Below are 15,710 nucleotides of genomic sequence, written 5' to 3'. Positions count from 1 at the left end.
ACAAAGGAGACTTAATATATAGAAACCAGTGAATGATGAGGCTAGCTGTTGATGCAGCATCATGGCCCCCAGCCGTCTGAGACTGGTGCTTTAAACCCTTTTCCCACTGAAGGGATGGCGAACCGGGGATCTACCCAGTTACCAGGGGCACCAGCCAGTCCCAACCACGCGGAACAAACACAGTGGTGGACCCCCCAGGGACATACCCACGAGGGAAGCTGGTAATTTCACTAGGCTAACTTGTTGTTCCGCCTATAGTGAAACTGTAACTTTTATATTTGTAGGCTACTTTGTATTTGGTTGAGAAGTCAAGAGCTGAAGTTAAAGTTGCTGCAAATGAAAATCTCATTTGAGGGAAATTTGCATGTTAAGCAAAGTATAGTTTTTGAAAAAATAGTTATCTAGTGATATTGTCCAACACTTGCCCCTCACTTGGTCAAGCAAGATTGCGAACCTAAGAAAAATTTGTTAAGTCGCACTCTCCTTACCCATCGACTGAGCCCTTTCATAAAAGGATCTTAACCCACTAGATTTTACACCAAATTCTCATATTGAAGAGCTAAAGAGCAACCCTTTAATTCTAGAGCAAAAACGCATTTGTTCTATCTACCTTCACCCTCTCAAATTTACAAATACTTTAAAAGGAGATTAAAACTACACACATACGAAAACCTTGAGTGTTCTTTGTTGTTGTTTAGTGCTGAAAACCATTGGAGCAATCTCAAACCTTCAAAGGTCTTGGAGTGACAAAGGAGACTTAAGATATAGAAACCAGTGACGAGTAAGGAAAAAAGATGGGTACAATTAGTTGGTGACATGAATAAAAACCTCGAATATGTTGTCATTTATATATCTTGAAGGGCTTGTAAATGAGATGAATTACAACTATCCTTGTTAATAAATTGGCTGTAGACCCCAGATAATTGTTTGCTCAGTTTTAAGTTTTTATCTTCATAAACACTTCGCCGTGTTTGATTTGAATTTGCTATTATAATCGTGTATCTATGCATATGTTAATTGGCTAATCGTAATAACAATTAAGACTTAATTGTGTAGATAAGTTAATATCGACATAAGCCATTAAATTCAAAAAATGGGGTGATCATGCTAAATCTTTGTTGCATTTGAAGACCCATTGCCGGGGCAGTGTCCAAAGATATGCTAATACCTTCACAACATTAATGATATTTTTTCTAAAACCTTTCATTAAAAAGAAGAAAAGAAAAACACCAGTAGATATTGAAGTTCTAAAATTACAAAAGCCATTTTGTTTAGTACAGCACCTCAAAACCATTCACCACGAAGCTCTCTAAGAACCCGTCCGTGGGGAAGATCCGGGTCTCCACGCATGGCATTCTGCCTCCAAATCTGAACGGCTCTCTTAAGCGCCTCCTCCGCCGTGTCAAGCTGCTCCGGCCTCCACCCAATCACATCTCCCCCAACCTCAAATTTCGAAGCATCAGCTGTCCCATCAGTTACCCTTGTAATAGGCTTTCTTGTATCAACCATTTTGATCTCTGACAAAGGCGAGGCCTTGCGATGCTTGTAGTATTCTGTGTCATCTTCAGCTTGTCTCTCTCTGTCACTCTGCTCTTTTTCTATCTCCTCTGGCCATGGTGTGCCGTCAAGCCCTGCACAACTCACTTCTTCTAGGCTCGTTGCATGGCTACGCTTTTGCTGAGTGATGGGGTTCGAGGCTTGGCTTAAACCAGTGCTCTCTAGCCTCGGCGGAGAACCATAACTATAAGGCGTTCCAGGAGGCACTAATGGTCCCGTTTCTTTACTGCGTTTCAGTTCTATTTCTTGATTCTCAGTATCAGCATCCACCACGTTTCCTTGGCCCTATGAATTTCATATATGAATTTGTGAATAACAAATTCTCAAACTTAATTTACATATTTCAAGTTTAAGCTCGGAGAGAAAAGAATCCTGAAAAGAAGTGCCTTCATTTGGTTTAACTTAAAAAGTTATTGAGTTCGTTTTTAAACTTATAAAGTTATGTTAATGGTATAATTGACACTTTTCGAATATTGGAACAAATAAAATATAAATAGAATGATTAAAATTGACACTCCACAAATTTTCCAAAAACAAGATTACAGTTGTACATTTCAATTAAATTCAAACATATATATATATGTAATGCATTTTTTTTTTGGCTCAAGCGTGAATTATTTATATATTTATTTATAATAATTTGATTGTTAGAAATCTTTATTGAAAAGACTATGAAAGTATGAGTTGAGATATAATAAAACTTTGAAGAATTAAGATAATTAAAAGATTAAAAATCAAAATTAGACCCAATTCAAAGAATGAAAATTATTATTTTTTAGCCAAGAAAGAATCTTACTTCGGGTTTTCTATAATGAACAGCAGGGCCAGCTTCAACCTCACCGGAGTGAATGGCAGGATCAGCAGTGCGACCAGCCGAGGCTGAGGCAAGTCCTCTACGTAGAGCTTGTTTTTTGTTGGCTTGAGATAAAACCCAAGGCCACCTTGTTGCTGTACCTGCTAATCTTGATTGCATTTTGGCTTTGCCTATTATTAATTTTTTGGGTTTCTTTGGTTTTGATCTAATTGAGAAGTGGAGAGTCTGGAGACTAAGAAATGGATCACAAGGTTTTGAAATTAAAGAGAGTTATGTGAAGAAGACACGTGTGTTATAGTAATGACGTGGGAGCAGTTAATAGTGCCTTGTTGTACTTTTATCACTATGAGAGGCATCCAGAAGCGTGGAGATCTATTCCAGGCAAAAGCCTAGAAAGATGGAGAAATTGGTTCCACAGTATCCAGAAAGTAGAAAGTGGAAAGTAGAGTAAGCTTCTGGAATGATATGGCAGGCACTCGAAGATTTGGTCAGCTCTTAGTTCATGTCATGCTTTGCATCGATTAGTTTACATGGGATTTACATCAGGTGCAATACCTAGGGTATTGCACCTGGTGCAATAGCTTATCAAAGGCTGAGATTAAAAGTTGAAAAAGTAATTTTTAATCTCAGTCATTAAATAAAATATATTAAAAAAAATAAAAAAATTAAAGTTAAAAAGTAAAAAAAGTTAAAAAAATTGTGAAAAAAATTGAGGTATTGCACCTGATGCTGATCCAGTTTACATGATTGTATCTACTCAAAAATTATAAATAATGTAATCTTATTTTTTAGGATGATTAAATTCAATTAGTACAGCAAATAATTGAATACTTTCTTTTTTTCTTTTTGAAGAAGGAATCACTTTCATTCATAGATGAATAGAATCAAAATTCAACGCCTCCATAGCATGTAAAAATTCACGGATAGTGTGGAAAAATTTTAGATATATTTCTTTAAGTATTGTATAAGTTTTTTAATTAAAATACAATGCATCCATATTGTAAAAATATTGTATTTTTAGCACTTTTTTGCATGCATTTTGCATTAAATTAAAGATAGTCTAGATCACAATAATCCCTAGTTTTTGGTTCTAGATACCACCAATACTATACTACAACCTATTCACTAGATGTAGCTTAATAAATATATGAAATAATTTTAAGAGAAATACTATGTTCAAAATATTTTTACAACATTTTTACGACAAATCCTATAAGTAACAAGTTATTACGAGTTATTATTGATAATTAAAAAATAATTTCAATAATAAATTAAAATTAAAATTAATAATAATTTACTACATAATTTATTATAAAAATATTATAAATTTATCATTTTCTAATTTCAAAGCCCGAAACTTTGACTTTAAAAAGGTGTGCTCATGGTAGAAAACTGCTGGCTTATACACGATTATGATCTTACATATCATCAATAATCAACTACTCTTAAGCTAAGTCTAGTTAAATTAGTTATGAGCAATTAATGAAATGGACTAAATTAGTTGGGCATTGCACCCGGGTTTGCTCCTAATGACTAATGAGTAATGATGATTTCGTATATCTTCCATCAAAAAAAAAAAAATTATGATTTCGTATATCAATTTTGTCCGCATGCTTCAGCTTTTGACTCTAGATTCTAGAGCCGAATTTTGATTTTTTTTTTTTTAATTTTAACTTATGACATTTACTTTAAATGATAATTTTATTGGACTAAGATACTAATTAATTTTTAATATAAACCAAAATTAAATCTCAAATTTTTTATACAATCATAAAAAATTTTACTAATTAAACTAATTAAAACCCACACTTTCAACACTCTTTTTCAAGTCTTAACACAAATATACAAATCTCTTACTAATATTTTATTCCTCGGTCTCATAAATATTTCAAAATTTCGAATAAATCTGAGCTAAAAAAATAATCCAACTTGTGAACAAATTTAGGCAGGTCAATTGACCAACAGCTTGTTATTTACTTATTTGGCAGCACAAACAATGCATTGATTTGTCCCCTCGTGCTAAAAAAGCAAAGGTTTACATAGGGGGAAAAAAAAAACTGAAAAAGTAATTCAATCTTTGTGAGTGCCATCTCTTCGTGTCAAATCCCAAATGCTTTTCCTTTACATCCACTTCCAATTCTTCATGAAGACTCAAAAACGGAACCATTTAGCAGTAACAAGATTGGGTCCAAAGGTCAAAGAGAAAGTTAAAAAGTAAAAAAGACCACCGAGACTTTAATTTCCCTCCACCCAAACAAAGAAAGGAAGGGAAAAATAAAATTCTGATTCTCTTTTCTTTTCTTTGGTCTAGTTGTAGACACAGCCACAAGATAGAGCCATCAACAGCATGGCGGCTTGTTCTTCTTCTTTTAGTTTCCTCATAATCTGCTTCTCCTTCCCCAATGATCTATGCAAGCCCATTTCTCTTCCTAAAGCCATCAATCCCAGCTTCAATCTGACTCCCACTTTGCCTTTATTGCTTCTATTAATGCTATTCTTCTTGCACTTCTCTGCTTCTCCTTTGTCCAAGCTCAGAAGCGCCCTCCTCTTCTTTCTGTATCTGATCCCACATGCATTGCAAAGTGACTGCAAACATTGTATATTATATGAGAAAAGAATCTAATAGTTTGTTATATTAAAAATGTAGAGAGAGCCGAGTTTTGTAGCTCAACTGCATTTTCTCTGTTGTGTAAATTATAAATAAAAAATAAAAAACGTAGATTGAGATTTAACAAAGGGCACAACATGAATAAGACTAATCATTTACCCTTGGCCCAGCTGGACCACCCCTCCATAGAGGTGTTCTTGTTGTATGACAATCTGTACAGCTTTTCTTGAGCTCTTCAACCCCACCTAACAGTGTGCTGTTCATGTCCTCTGACTCTGACCTCTGTTTCAAAGGAATAAGGTTATGTGATCAAGTCAGAACAATAAGATAGAATAGTGTACATTTAAACAAGAAACGAACTCAACCCCTTTAGAGCAAGAGATCCTATACTCACTTTTGTCTTTGATTCCATGATTGATCACTCCCACTATTCTAATTAAGAAGCTGAACAAAACCCAGTAATAATGGCCAAGTTTGGTTGGTGGTCTAGCTAGCGAGAAAAATGGTTGGTGTAGTAAGTTTAACAAATCCTTTAGGTGATGCTTGTTAAAGACATAGGTAGAGAGTGAGTATCTTAATGAGAAACTGAGACGAATTGGGATCGAGAGTGAGAAAGTCAGAAGAATTTGAGTATTGATGAATGTGGCTTAGGCAAAAAATAGACGAACAGAGCGAAACAGGGGAAGAGAAGCTGCGAGAAATAACATAATGATAAAGGCCAACACAAAGTTCCAATTATAAACAAAGCAAAGCCGCAAAACAAAGAGCACAAAAACCCTAGCTCTAATATGTTCTAAAATGACGAAAACACCACTTAAAGTCTTAAACTCCCCAAACATTGGAATCATTTGTCTTTGCACCATACACGGGTACTTTTTGTAGGTTTTGTTAAATCTAACCGCATGAGAAATCTCAGCCATTTAAATTATTCAAACATGTCGGAATTTCATATTAATTGAGGATATGATAGTAAGATTGAGGTTAGTACCGATGCGATTGGTGGCCTAGTGTTTGGGGCCTTGGGCCAACCAGAATTCGTTTTGCGGAGTATCTTGGGGCCAAGCCACCATTTCCACTTGTAATGTGTTGATGTTACTTCATCAAGAAAAGGTTTTGTCCGAGAGCGGTTAAGGGCTACTAATTGATTTTTAATATAAGCTATATTTTATTTTATTAATTAAGTAAATTGAAGCCAACAACATAAACTACATATTGATCAACTTGTCAAAATTAATTGATCTTGTTAGACAGATGCTCTATAATGAAAGACAAGCTATAGTTAGAATTGTAGCTACACTTTCAATTTAACATTAATAAATTGTTTGACATGATTGGACCACGAGAAGAGTTGACGTTGCAAGTGATAGTTACTATAGGTATAAGTCAAAAGTTTTGTAACTCAACTATACTTGTTGATGTTTTTAACAGAAAGATTTAGGATTCAAATTCTTTCTCAATTATCGAACTACTAAAAAATATATATTGTTTGAATATTTTACTTCATTAGTATTTATTTAATTATTTTTGGATAATAAGTTGTGAAGTATTTTATGGAGAGTCTTATAAGTAGGAGGAGGTGTTATTTAAAATAGAATTCAAGAATCTTTTTTTTTTTTTTGAGAATGATAGAATTCAAGAATCAGTTTCAAAGAATTACTTGTTTTGTTTTATTTTATTTTATTTTTTGTTGGTAATTTGTTCATCTTGGTGATCCATACGGTGCTTTTGTTACTTTCAACGGGAAGAGCATTTTTTTTTTTTTTTAATCCTCGTATATCTGTTTGCCCCTTAATAGAAATATATATTGCAAAGTACAAAATTAACCCAAATTTCCTTTTCTAGAACAGTACAGGAACCAAATGCTGGTTACCAACATCCAACACCTTCGCAGGAAAATCCTCATTTAACCATATATAGCTTAAGTAAAATAGATTTGGTCTCATTAAGAACTTAGCCAACAAATGTCAGATCAACCACAGAAGTACAATATTGTTTCACCCAAAGAAAATCTTAATAACTAACAAAGAGAAGTGTTTTTACACAGTATTACCCACGCCTCAAAAGCAACTGAAATTAATTTTAATTACTTTTAAGAGCGTGTTTAAAATAGTTTGTTTGCAACAAATTTAACCCATAACTAAGGGAGAAACATAAGGTATTAGTAATGCCCTTTAACTAACTGTATTACTTTCCTACCAGCCTTTCTAAAAGGCTAATTAAAGCTGAGCATCACTGATTTTGCTTCTTGCATTGGAGACAAAGTATACATTAAGAAAATGCTCAAAAGATGATAATGGAAGAGAGATACCGGAAGGAGCTAGAATAATGAGAATTTGGTACTTTGTAATTAAATGTTTTTAGAATTTGGAATTCAAACAACAAAATTGGGTAAGCAGTTAACATGAAATATAATCATTTGGAAGAAAAAAACAAGTGCAAGGGCATAAAAGGTGCAAGAACAGACAAAGTCCGGCCGTATAATCTGGTCCATATGCGCATAGAGATAACCACTTCTTTATTTGTGTTTTATCTTAGAGACCAGACAGAATAAAGAAAAGCCAGAGTGGAACCCATTCAGTCACTTCTTTCCTGTAGTGTGGTCCAAAGACCCCAGACAGAACAAAACTATTAAAAACAACAATGAGGAATAGAGGGAACTCTTGTTGATCTGCCTCCACAAAAAAATTCCCAAGTGATTTTATGGGTTGGTTTATGAGCAAGACTTAAATACAGTACTTAGATGCTGTTACTTAGATTTCCCTCTTAAAATTTTGTCATGTGAATTTTTTCTCCTGAAATGAAAGTTTATGTTTTTAGTTAAGTAGCTACATTACAGAATCTTAAAAGGGGAACCTAAGAAACAGCACCTAAAGTATTGTACCTAAGTTTTGTCCTTGATTTATTTGCTTAAGTTTATAAGCAATTCCATCATTTACTTCCATTCTCCTAAGGGGGAAAAAGAGAGATAGAGTTTTTTCATCATTTGTGGTTGAAACACAACATAAACATTTTTGTTTGCTTTTTCATCATATATTGTTTAGAACTATTTTTTATTCTAATAGAAAAGCTATGAGGTTTACATTACACTAATAATGTAAACTTACATTATAGACACACAAAATGTGTACAATATTTATACACATTTGCAAAATATGTACAATATATGATATTAATGCAAGTTTCAATACAGATAAGCATGCCTCGTAACAAATAGTTTCAGTGCCAAATGAAACTGAGATCCCGAATGTGATTATAAGAACCACACAAGGTAGGGTATGTTGCCACATACATCCAAATTGTGTAGTTTATAACTAAAAATTTGGATAAGGCAAAAACTAATGCAATGCTTATATAAGTTGTTCCAAGAGCAGTGATGGAGAATCTTAATGCTAAAAGCAATTTACATGATGCATGCAACGGAATAGATGAAAAATAATCCAGACAATGATTATTGAAGTGCTTGAACAAAAAACGCACATCTTGATATCAAGTTTAGAAAGCATGCTTTTCACCTATGGCCTACTTTTATGAAATATTTTGATAGATCAGACTTGCTTAACATGCTAGGCTAAAGTAACTCTCTGTCATGATAGTCTTTTATAAACTCTTTCATCTGGTTAATTAAAGTTATTTGATATTCCTAAAATAACTACTTATCATATGCCAAGAACATTATAACTCAAGTAGTTTGCACCTTTTGGTGTGTTTATGATCGACCGAACGGATCAAAGTAGAGCAAATAGAATTGAATTAGATTGAAGTATTTTTCTATATAAAAAAAAAAAAAAAGACTAAGGGAGACTAAGATGGACTGAATTAGACCGAAATGGACCAAAGTAGACCTGATTGTTCTGAGATGAACCGAATGAGACAACCTAGACCGAAATGGACCGACGTAGACCATATGAATTAACATAGACCAAATGGACCAAAGTAGACCGAAATAAACTAAATAGGCCGAATTAGACCAAAGATAATCAAAATGTTATACTAATGTGGCTCAACTGGAGCTTAATAACAAGAAGTATTATGCCTCAGCATTTAGATATTAATAGAGAGAGATATTCATATCATTCAACCTGTTCAGTAGTTGTTGACAATAGCGATTCCAACTGCCAAGCATACATGCATGGCAAGTGAGTTTTTTAAATAAATGAAATCAAGAGCCGTGTATTTCAAATTTTCAATATAACAAGAGAGGAGCAGCGTGGTGTGGGGGCAACAATGAACGAGCCCATTGTCAAATCAAGCCAGCTGTACTTAATACTGAGAAGCAGTTTAGCCATTCAATGACATATGAGTAAAGAAACGCAAGTTTGGATGATCTTGAAAGAACAACTGAACGATGTAACATATACCGATACAACAGAGTTACAGTGTTACACAATTCAAAGCACTGCCACTTTTCCCATCGTTTCATACATTTACATAAAGACTATATCACCCATACCCAAAAGAGTAGTGTCATTTACTCAGATTGAAATGTTACGGTTCATATCAAAAGTTAAAAAGATAACTTTTGATATCAATCATAAGATAAGGAGGTTATAAAAAGTTAAGAGTTAGAAAAAAATTAAAAATTTTTAAAAAGTGAAATCCAGAGGAATTGTATGGTGCAATAGGTTATAAAAGCCAGATGAATTAGTACGTCTTTGTTTTAGACCCAAGGCATCTCACGCAGCCTCCATAAAGGTTTTACTGATCCAAATGAAATTTGAAAATCGACCAGCCTTAAACTTTGCAAATATATGTGGATAGTTCAATCACATAAACACAGAGAAACATCAATTATTTGTGTTGCATAGGCCTATGGGTCGGTAATTATATATTGTGGCTCGCCTTCGACTAGCCCTAGAGTACCTTGTCATTCCACTTCAAACAACGTTTGTGCCTAAGAAAAAGGGTGTTGATAACGCCATCATTATTTAGGAGCTTATTCACTCAATATCCAACAAGAAGGGTAGGGAAGGAATGATGGCTATTAAAATTGATTTGGAAAAAACTTATGATCGTCTCGAATGAAGTTTCATTAAAGACACTCTTACTTTGTTTAAGTTCCCTAGCAACCTCATCTCCCTTATTATGAGTTGTGTATCGCCTTCATCCATCTCCATTCTCTTTAATGGTGGGGCACTGGATTCTTTTCAGCCTTTAAGGGGTATTAGGCAAAGAGACCTCCTCTCCCCTTATCTTTTCATCCTATGCATGGAAATCCTTGGGGCACTCATAACGGATAAATGTGAAGATAATTTGTGTGATCCAATTTCGGCCTCTAGGGGTGGTTTGCCTTTTTCTCATTATTCTTCGCGGATGATCTCGTTCTATTCGCAAAAGCTGATGTTAAAAATTGCTGGACTGTAAGAGAGGTGCTAGACACGTTTTGTGAGATTTCTGGCCAAAAGGTGAATGTTGGGAAATCTTGGGTATTTTTCTCACCTAATTTGGATCATAGTTGTAGAGAGGAGCTTTGCAACATATTGGAGTTCCACTCCACTCCATCATTGGGTAAGTATCTTGGTTTTCCCTCAAAGCACACATCGTCTCTACAAGATTTTAGGGTGGTGATTGAGTGGGTTCAAGGCAAACTTGTGGGTTGGAAAGCTCGTCTTCTATATTTTGCTGGACGGCTTGTCTTGACACAAGCTACTCTTTACACTATCCCAAATTACTCAATGCAATGTGTTGCCCTTCCATCAAAGATTAACCAAGGTATTGATAGATTGTGTCGTAACTTCATTTGAGGTACAACGGATAACAAAGAAGCTCCATCTAGTCAGTTGGTCGAAAATCACCAAACCAAAAAAGGAGGGCGGTCTTCGTCTTCAATTGGCCAAAGAAAAGAATTTGGCTTTACTTGCCAAACTCAACTGGCGATTTCATCAAGAGAAAGATTCACCATGTGCTAAAGTTCTTGCGCATAAATATACTAGAAGAGGTAGACTTTCTGCATTCAAAAACAGATCTTGTTCAACCACGTGGAAGCCTCTTAGGAAAGACGAAACAATATTCAAGAAGGGCATTAAGTGGATTTTGGGCAAGAATAGTTTATTATCCTTCTGGCATGACAAATGGTTGAGCAATGGACCTATTAGAAGCCTCATTGCAGGCCCTTTTCAGGGGAATGAGGATACTATTTTGCTGAGGGATATTACTCAGAACAATTTCTAGAATTTGGGGTGCTTATCATTTGTTCTTCCTCTCTCTTTAGGCCAAAAAATTAAAGCCACTCCTATCCCCATGTCAGCGACTAGGGTAGACAGAATTTCTTGGTCTTCTTCGCCAAATGGGGAGTTCGAGCTTAAGGAAGCTTATAAGCTAGCATGTACGACGCATAACAACCCCCATTGTGATCATTTCATGGGAATTGGATCTGGAAAATTTCTACGCTGCCAAGATCAAATGTTTTCTTTGGCAATGCTTTCACCGAAGCATACCAACCAGAGAAGTTCTGAATATGAGAGGGCTGAACATAACTCCCTACTGCCCGTTATGTAATGCTGATGTAGAATCCATTATTCATACATTGAGAGATTGTCGACATGCTCGGGATTTCTGGAATTCTTTTCCCCCTCCAATTCAGTCCAATCTGTTTTATGGTGCAAATTTATTGGTTTGGCTGCGGATTAACTATACTTCTCATCTTCATTCCTCTGTGGGCATCACTTGGAGCACTCTCTTTACTTTTGGTGTGTGGTGTCTGTGGCTTAGACGTAACAATTTTATCTTCAGGAATCAGCACAACAAAAAGACTCTTATGGCTGAAACAATTGCTAAAGCATCTGAGTTCGCCTTTCTCGGTGTGAATGAAAGACACCGCCGCTCACTGACAACTATTCAAGTTCGGTGGCTGCCTCCTTCGGAGCATTGGTTCAAGTTAAATTCAGATGGCTCTTCTCTAGGTAACCCAGGCAAAGCGGGTGGAGATGGTTTAATCTGTAACCATCGTGGGGAATGGGTGTGTGGATATTCTAGAGCCAGTGGGCACACCACCAGTGTGGCAGTGGAACTATGGGCACTGGGGATGGCATTAATTTGTGTGTTGAGTTAAACTTGCCCGGTGTCTTAATTGAACTTGATGCCAAGCTGGTGGTTGAGTTATTGCAGAAGGATGAGGGTAGTTTTAATAGCAATGATACTTTTATGGCTAACTGCAAGGCTGGTCTGCAGAAGATCCAGAGAACTAGAGTTCTTCACTGCTATAGAGACTAGAGAGGCCAAAGCCCTTGCTAGAAGAGCAGCTCTACTTTCCCATGATTTTGTAATTTTCCATTCCCCCCTAGTGATGTTTCCCTTTTGCTCACCCTAGATGCCGATGGAACAGTGTATGAGCGTAAATGCTCAGTTGTTGATGTTTTTTAGTTAATGATATTATCCTGATTACCAAAAAATAAATCAGTTATTTGTGTAATGCGGCAGGAACAGCCACAAATACTCTTGGTCTTATTTATTAGAAGCAACATGAATACAGTCATTGACTCATGGGGTCAAGGGAACATCCCATAAACAGAAGATAAATTAGAATACATAATGTGTTTCAATATTTTATTTACACAACACTTATTCGAGTTAGCCAATATCAAATCTAACCTAGTCCTCACACAACAAATAGCAAAAGACGCATTAGTGTACTGTTACTCTCAACTAAAGACTAACAAAAGCTTCCTAGCACTATGGAGCAACATCCTTCACCGTTTCAGTCTATCCCTCTGTCCAAGTTTGGAGCAAATATCAGCAAGGAAAGTGAAGAAAACAGCAAAGAAGCACATAAGCCACGACAATATGAGCGCTGCCCAGTCCCAAAGGTTTTTCTTTGGAAAGTGGCCCCTATCTGATACGAGCAAACCTCTATAAACAGCTTCAGTTAAGGCATAGGCTGTGACGGGGTCTGATTCTTCTGCAAGATATCCATACTCTGTGAGGCACACAATGTCATACACCCCTGTAGTCTCTGACACGCCTAGCCATTCACATATTTTCAGTCGACCTTCAATCCTTTCCTCCGTTGATAACAAGTCACCATGTGTCAAGATCAAGAAAGGGTCCTCATCTGCAGCCACAATTGATCCAACATGAAATATATCAGCGTGTATTCACTACAATAGGAGACATGCCAAACTTACCATGATTTACTGACTAAAGTAATAAGTATCTCTTATTAGTTACAACGGCTATACCACAAGTCATAACAATCAAATCAAATGAATGAATAGTATGTGGGAGGTTGGTGGGACCAACTATCACATGAGGTTGTTGGGCTTAAAATTAAATTACATGACATTCACTCATTAAATTCTTACACGGATGACTTAGTATACCTGTTGCAAGAACAGATCCTAAAACAGAATCAGTATGACCTTTGCAGCGTAGATTTTCTAGGTGGGATTAATTATTTAATGTCACAATCCTCTTCCTGTTGGAGACTAGGATGTATACAATTTAGTCATGATTGAGAAAAGGTTGATTATAACAAACTGTTAAACTTCTAGTCTTTGGTGTGACACGTCTGTCATGCAAGCTAATATATGATAGATTGAAAGCAACCTTCAGAGACAATAATTACGTTTTATAGACAAGAACTCTTGTTGTGCTCATTGAATAAAGCTTTGAATATTGCTTATCATGCAACTTACATCTGCAATTCAACATAATAATTATCATGACCTCTATAGATCATAACAATCACATGTGACCCAAGAAAGTTAACCAACAATCTTGCTTGATTATATATACTTGGACATAAAAAAAAAAGTACTCAAATAAACAGATCTTAAGTTATGGAGGGCTTACTGGATTTTCGTAAAACAGGACAGCAGAAGAGCTCTCTAATGGCCTCCAGTGGCTTAAAATCACCAGCTTTTGAAGCTTTATAGATCTCTGCTATGTTAGCCACAACCATTGCGCAATTCACTTTCCTCTTCAAAAATTTTGGAGATGATTTCAAGGTAAGAATTTCGGTATCAGCTTTTGTCAATGAATCATCTCCCGGTCTTAAACATGGCTGATTATGATGAACCCCCTCAGTCATCCAATTGGACAATTCTTCAAGATTCTCACCCATTTGAGCATAATCAAAGCCCCTTGAATCATAAACGCAAAACCCACTTTGTGTGGACCTCAACACATTGTGCTCTTCCAAAAACATAGTAGTGAAATCCGAAGAACTACCTACAAATACACAACAAAATATCACTTCAATGCTAGAATTATTTGAAGTTTTTACCACTCTGAATTAACAGTTTAAATAGCTTTACTATATTGTTGGCGCTTGGCACAAAAATGCACATTATAGACCAAAATTAGAGAGCCTACATAACCGTAGCTTACCTAGTGCTGTTTGAGCAAAGGGTATGAGTCCAGAGCGTCCAAGAACACTGTACATAAGATTTACAAGTGAGCTTTTGCCAGAACCAGTGAAACCCACCAAGAGAATTGTAATAGCTGGTGGGATATCCATCTCTTCCTTGCTGATCCCTCCTATAGGAACCCAAAAATCACCCGAGCGATACGAGAGCAGCTTGTGCCGAAGCTCATGAAGCCCATCAGTTGCAACCAAAGCCAACCTTTCCAGCTCCCTTAGCACTTTAAGCCTAGGTGTTAGACTTGAAATGTTGGGAAGGTCAAACTTGAGCTTAGCACATTCATCAAACTTGGTAGCCGAACGCCACCAGCAATGAACCATTCTAGATAACTCATACTCGTCATCATCATCACAGGAAGAAGTTAGTTGGTTTTTCATCTCTTTCTTCCCAAAAGGTCTTTAAATTTTAGCCAAGATTGTGACTAATTGTGGACTCAACTTTAAGAACCCTGTATGAAGAAGTGTGAACAGTTTGGTTCTTGTTATTGAATACAATGTTGTATGAACAGCAAATACAGAAGAGACAGAGACAATGGTCCTACATGCATTTGTCCAAATCCAACAATCTCTGTTTGCCGAATGTCCTAGTCCTTCAATCTTCTTCACGGGTTTGCCAGCCATAGGATTAGAGGTGCTGGTTCCTGGCTCTTTCGTGTACTGTCACATGAATTTCAAATCGTACTAATTTTACAGAAATACCCACGTGGTAACGTTTATAAAATATTCTCGCCACATTTACCTCGCAATGGTTTTGATGCGTATTGATACACTTTTTTCATCCAAATCACTAGGACCACAGACGGCACAAACGTCCACAGAGAAACTTAACCCTAATTACTAAACGGCATTTTGTGCTACCACCGTGCATTCGGAAGCTACGGTGCAGTGAATTCTCATACTCTCGAAACTCATGGCTATTGTTTTTAGAGAAGTGCTACGTCCACAACATTTTTGTAATAAATCATAGGTGAAAAGTTATTATTGGTTCTAATTTGAATTATAGGTGCTACGTTCACAACATTTTTTTACCCATAGATAACAACCTATCATTTAGGATATATTGTTGTAAAAATATTGTAAACATAGCATTTGTCTTTGTTTTTTAATTCTTCTTCTCTTTGGAACACTATACTCAGCCCAAAAAAAACCTAATAGCAAAATGGTATGTCTTGGACAGAGATGGCTTAAACGCATAGTAACGAAAAATGAGGATGAATGGTAATGGTGCAAACCCTGTAGCATAAGCTAAAAGAAAAGTACATTGCTGTAAAAATTTCATAGGTTTTGTGTACAGGGCCTCATCTTCAGTTTTGTTTTAACACGCAGTTATTATTCCCCCCCGCCCCACCCCCTTTCTAATCAATGGAGGAGAT

The 15,710-nt window shown here is 36.0% G+C and overlaps 3 protein-coding genes across 3 annotated transcripts; all 3 read right to left on the bottom strand.

Annotated features, from left to right (window-relative positions):
* Positions 1 to 1,085: 1,085 nt before the first annotated feature.
* LOC112034947 (uncharacterized) lies at positions 1,086 to 2,723 on the bottom strand. The gene is made up of 2 exons (XM_024067771.2): positions 2,354 to 2,723; positions 1,086 to 1,842 (listed from the first exon to the last, which is right to left on the bottom strand). Exons 1-2 carry the CDS (start codon positions 2,528 to 2,530, stop codon positions 1,285 to 1,287), a joined length of 735 nt encoding a protein of 244 aa, XP_023923539.2. The 5' UTR covers positions 2,531 to 2,723; the 3' UTR covers positions 1,086 to 1,284.
* Positions 2,724 to 4,300: 1,577 nt separating this feature from the next.
* On the bottom strand, positions 4,301 to 5,767 carry LOC112034963 (GATA transcription factor 16). Its single transcript, XM_024067792.2, has 3 exons — positions 5,374 to 5,767; positions 5,139 to 5,261; positions 4,301 to 4,957 (listed from the first exon to the last, which is right to left on the bottom strand). The coding sequence occupies exons 1-3, from the start codon at positions 5,389 to 5,391 to the stop codon at positions 4,679 to 4,681; spliced, it is 420 nt and encodes a 139-aa protein (XP_023923560.2). The 5' UTR covers positions 5,392 to 5,767; the 3' UTR covers positions 4,301 to 4,678.
* Positions 5,768 to 12,452: 6,685 nt separating this feature from the next.
* LOC112034931 (uncharacterized) lies at positions 12,453 to 15,000 on the bottom strand. Its single transcript, XM_024067755.2, has 3 exons — positions 14,304 to 15,000; positions 13,767 to 14,144; positions 12,453 to 13,026 (listed from the first exon to the last, which is right to left on the bottom strand). Exons 1-3 carry the CDS (start codon positions 14,713 to 14,715, stop codon positions 12,665 to 12,667), a joined length of 1,152 nt encoding a protein of 383 aa, XP_023923523.1. The 5' UTR covers positions 14,716 to 15,000; the 3' UTR covers positions 12,453 to 12,664.
* Positions 15,001 to 15,710: the final 710 nt, after the last annotated feature.

This window comes from Quercus suber, unplaced genomic scaffold (assembly GCF_002906115.3).
Source record: "Quercus suber isolate HL8 unplaced genomic scaffold, Cork oak 2.0 scaffold_156, whole genome shotgun sequence".
Classification (NCBI taxonomy): domain Eukaryota; kingdom Viridiplantae; phylum Streptophyta; class Magnoliopsida; order Fagales; family Fagaceae; genus Quercus; species Quercus suber.
The sequence above is the reverse complement of the archived record's forward strand: the minus strand, read 5'-3'. Positions and strand labels throughout refer to the sequence as shown.

Excerpts from the sequence above, each read along its gene's own strand:
- LOC112034931 (XM_024067755.2), bottom strand. The coding sequence starts at position 14,715 with ATGAAAAACCAACTAACTTCTTCCTGTGATGATGATGACGAGTATGAG. Across the intron at positions 14,145-14,303 it reads CTTTGCTCAAACAGCACTAG|GTAGTTCTTCGGATTTCACT; the intron begins GTAAGCTACGGT and ends GTGTATTTGTAG. Across the intron at positions 13,027-13,766 it reads TCCTGTTTTACGAAAATCCA|ATGAGGACCCTTTCTTGATC; the intron begins GTAAGCCCTCCA and ends TTGTGGCTGCAG.
- LOC112034963 (XM_024067792.2), bottom strand. Across the intron at positions 4,958-5,138 it reads GTGGTCCAGCTGGGCCAAGG|TCACTTTGCAATGCATGTGG; the intron begins GTAAATGATTAG and ends CAATGTTTGCAG.
- LOC112034947 (XM_024067771.2), bottom strand. The coding sequence starts at position 2,530 with ATGCAATCAAGATTAGCAGGTACAGCAACAAGGTGGCCTTGGGTTTTA. Across the intron at positions 1,843-2,353 it reads TTCATTATAGAAAACCCGAA|GGCCAAGGAAACGTGGTGGA; the intron begins GTAAGATTCTTT and ends TGAAATTCATAG.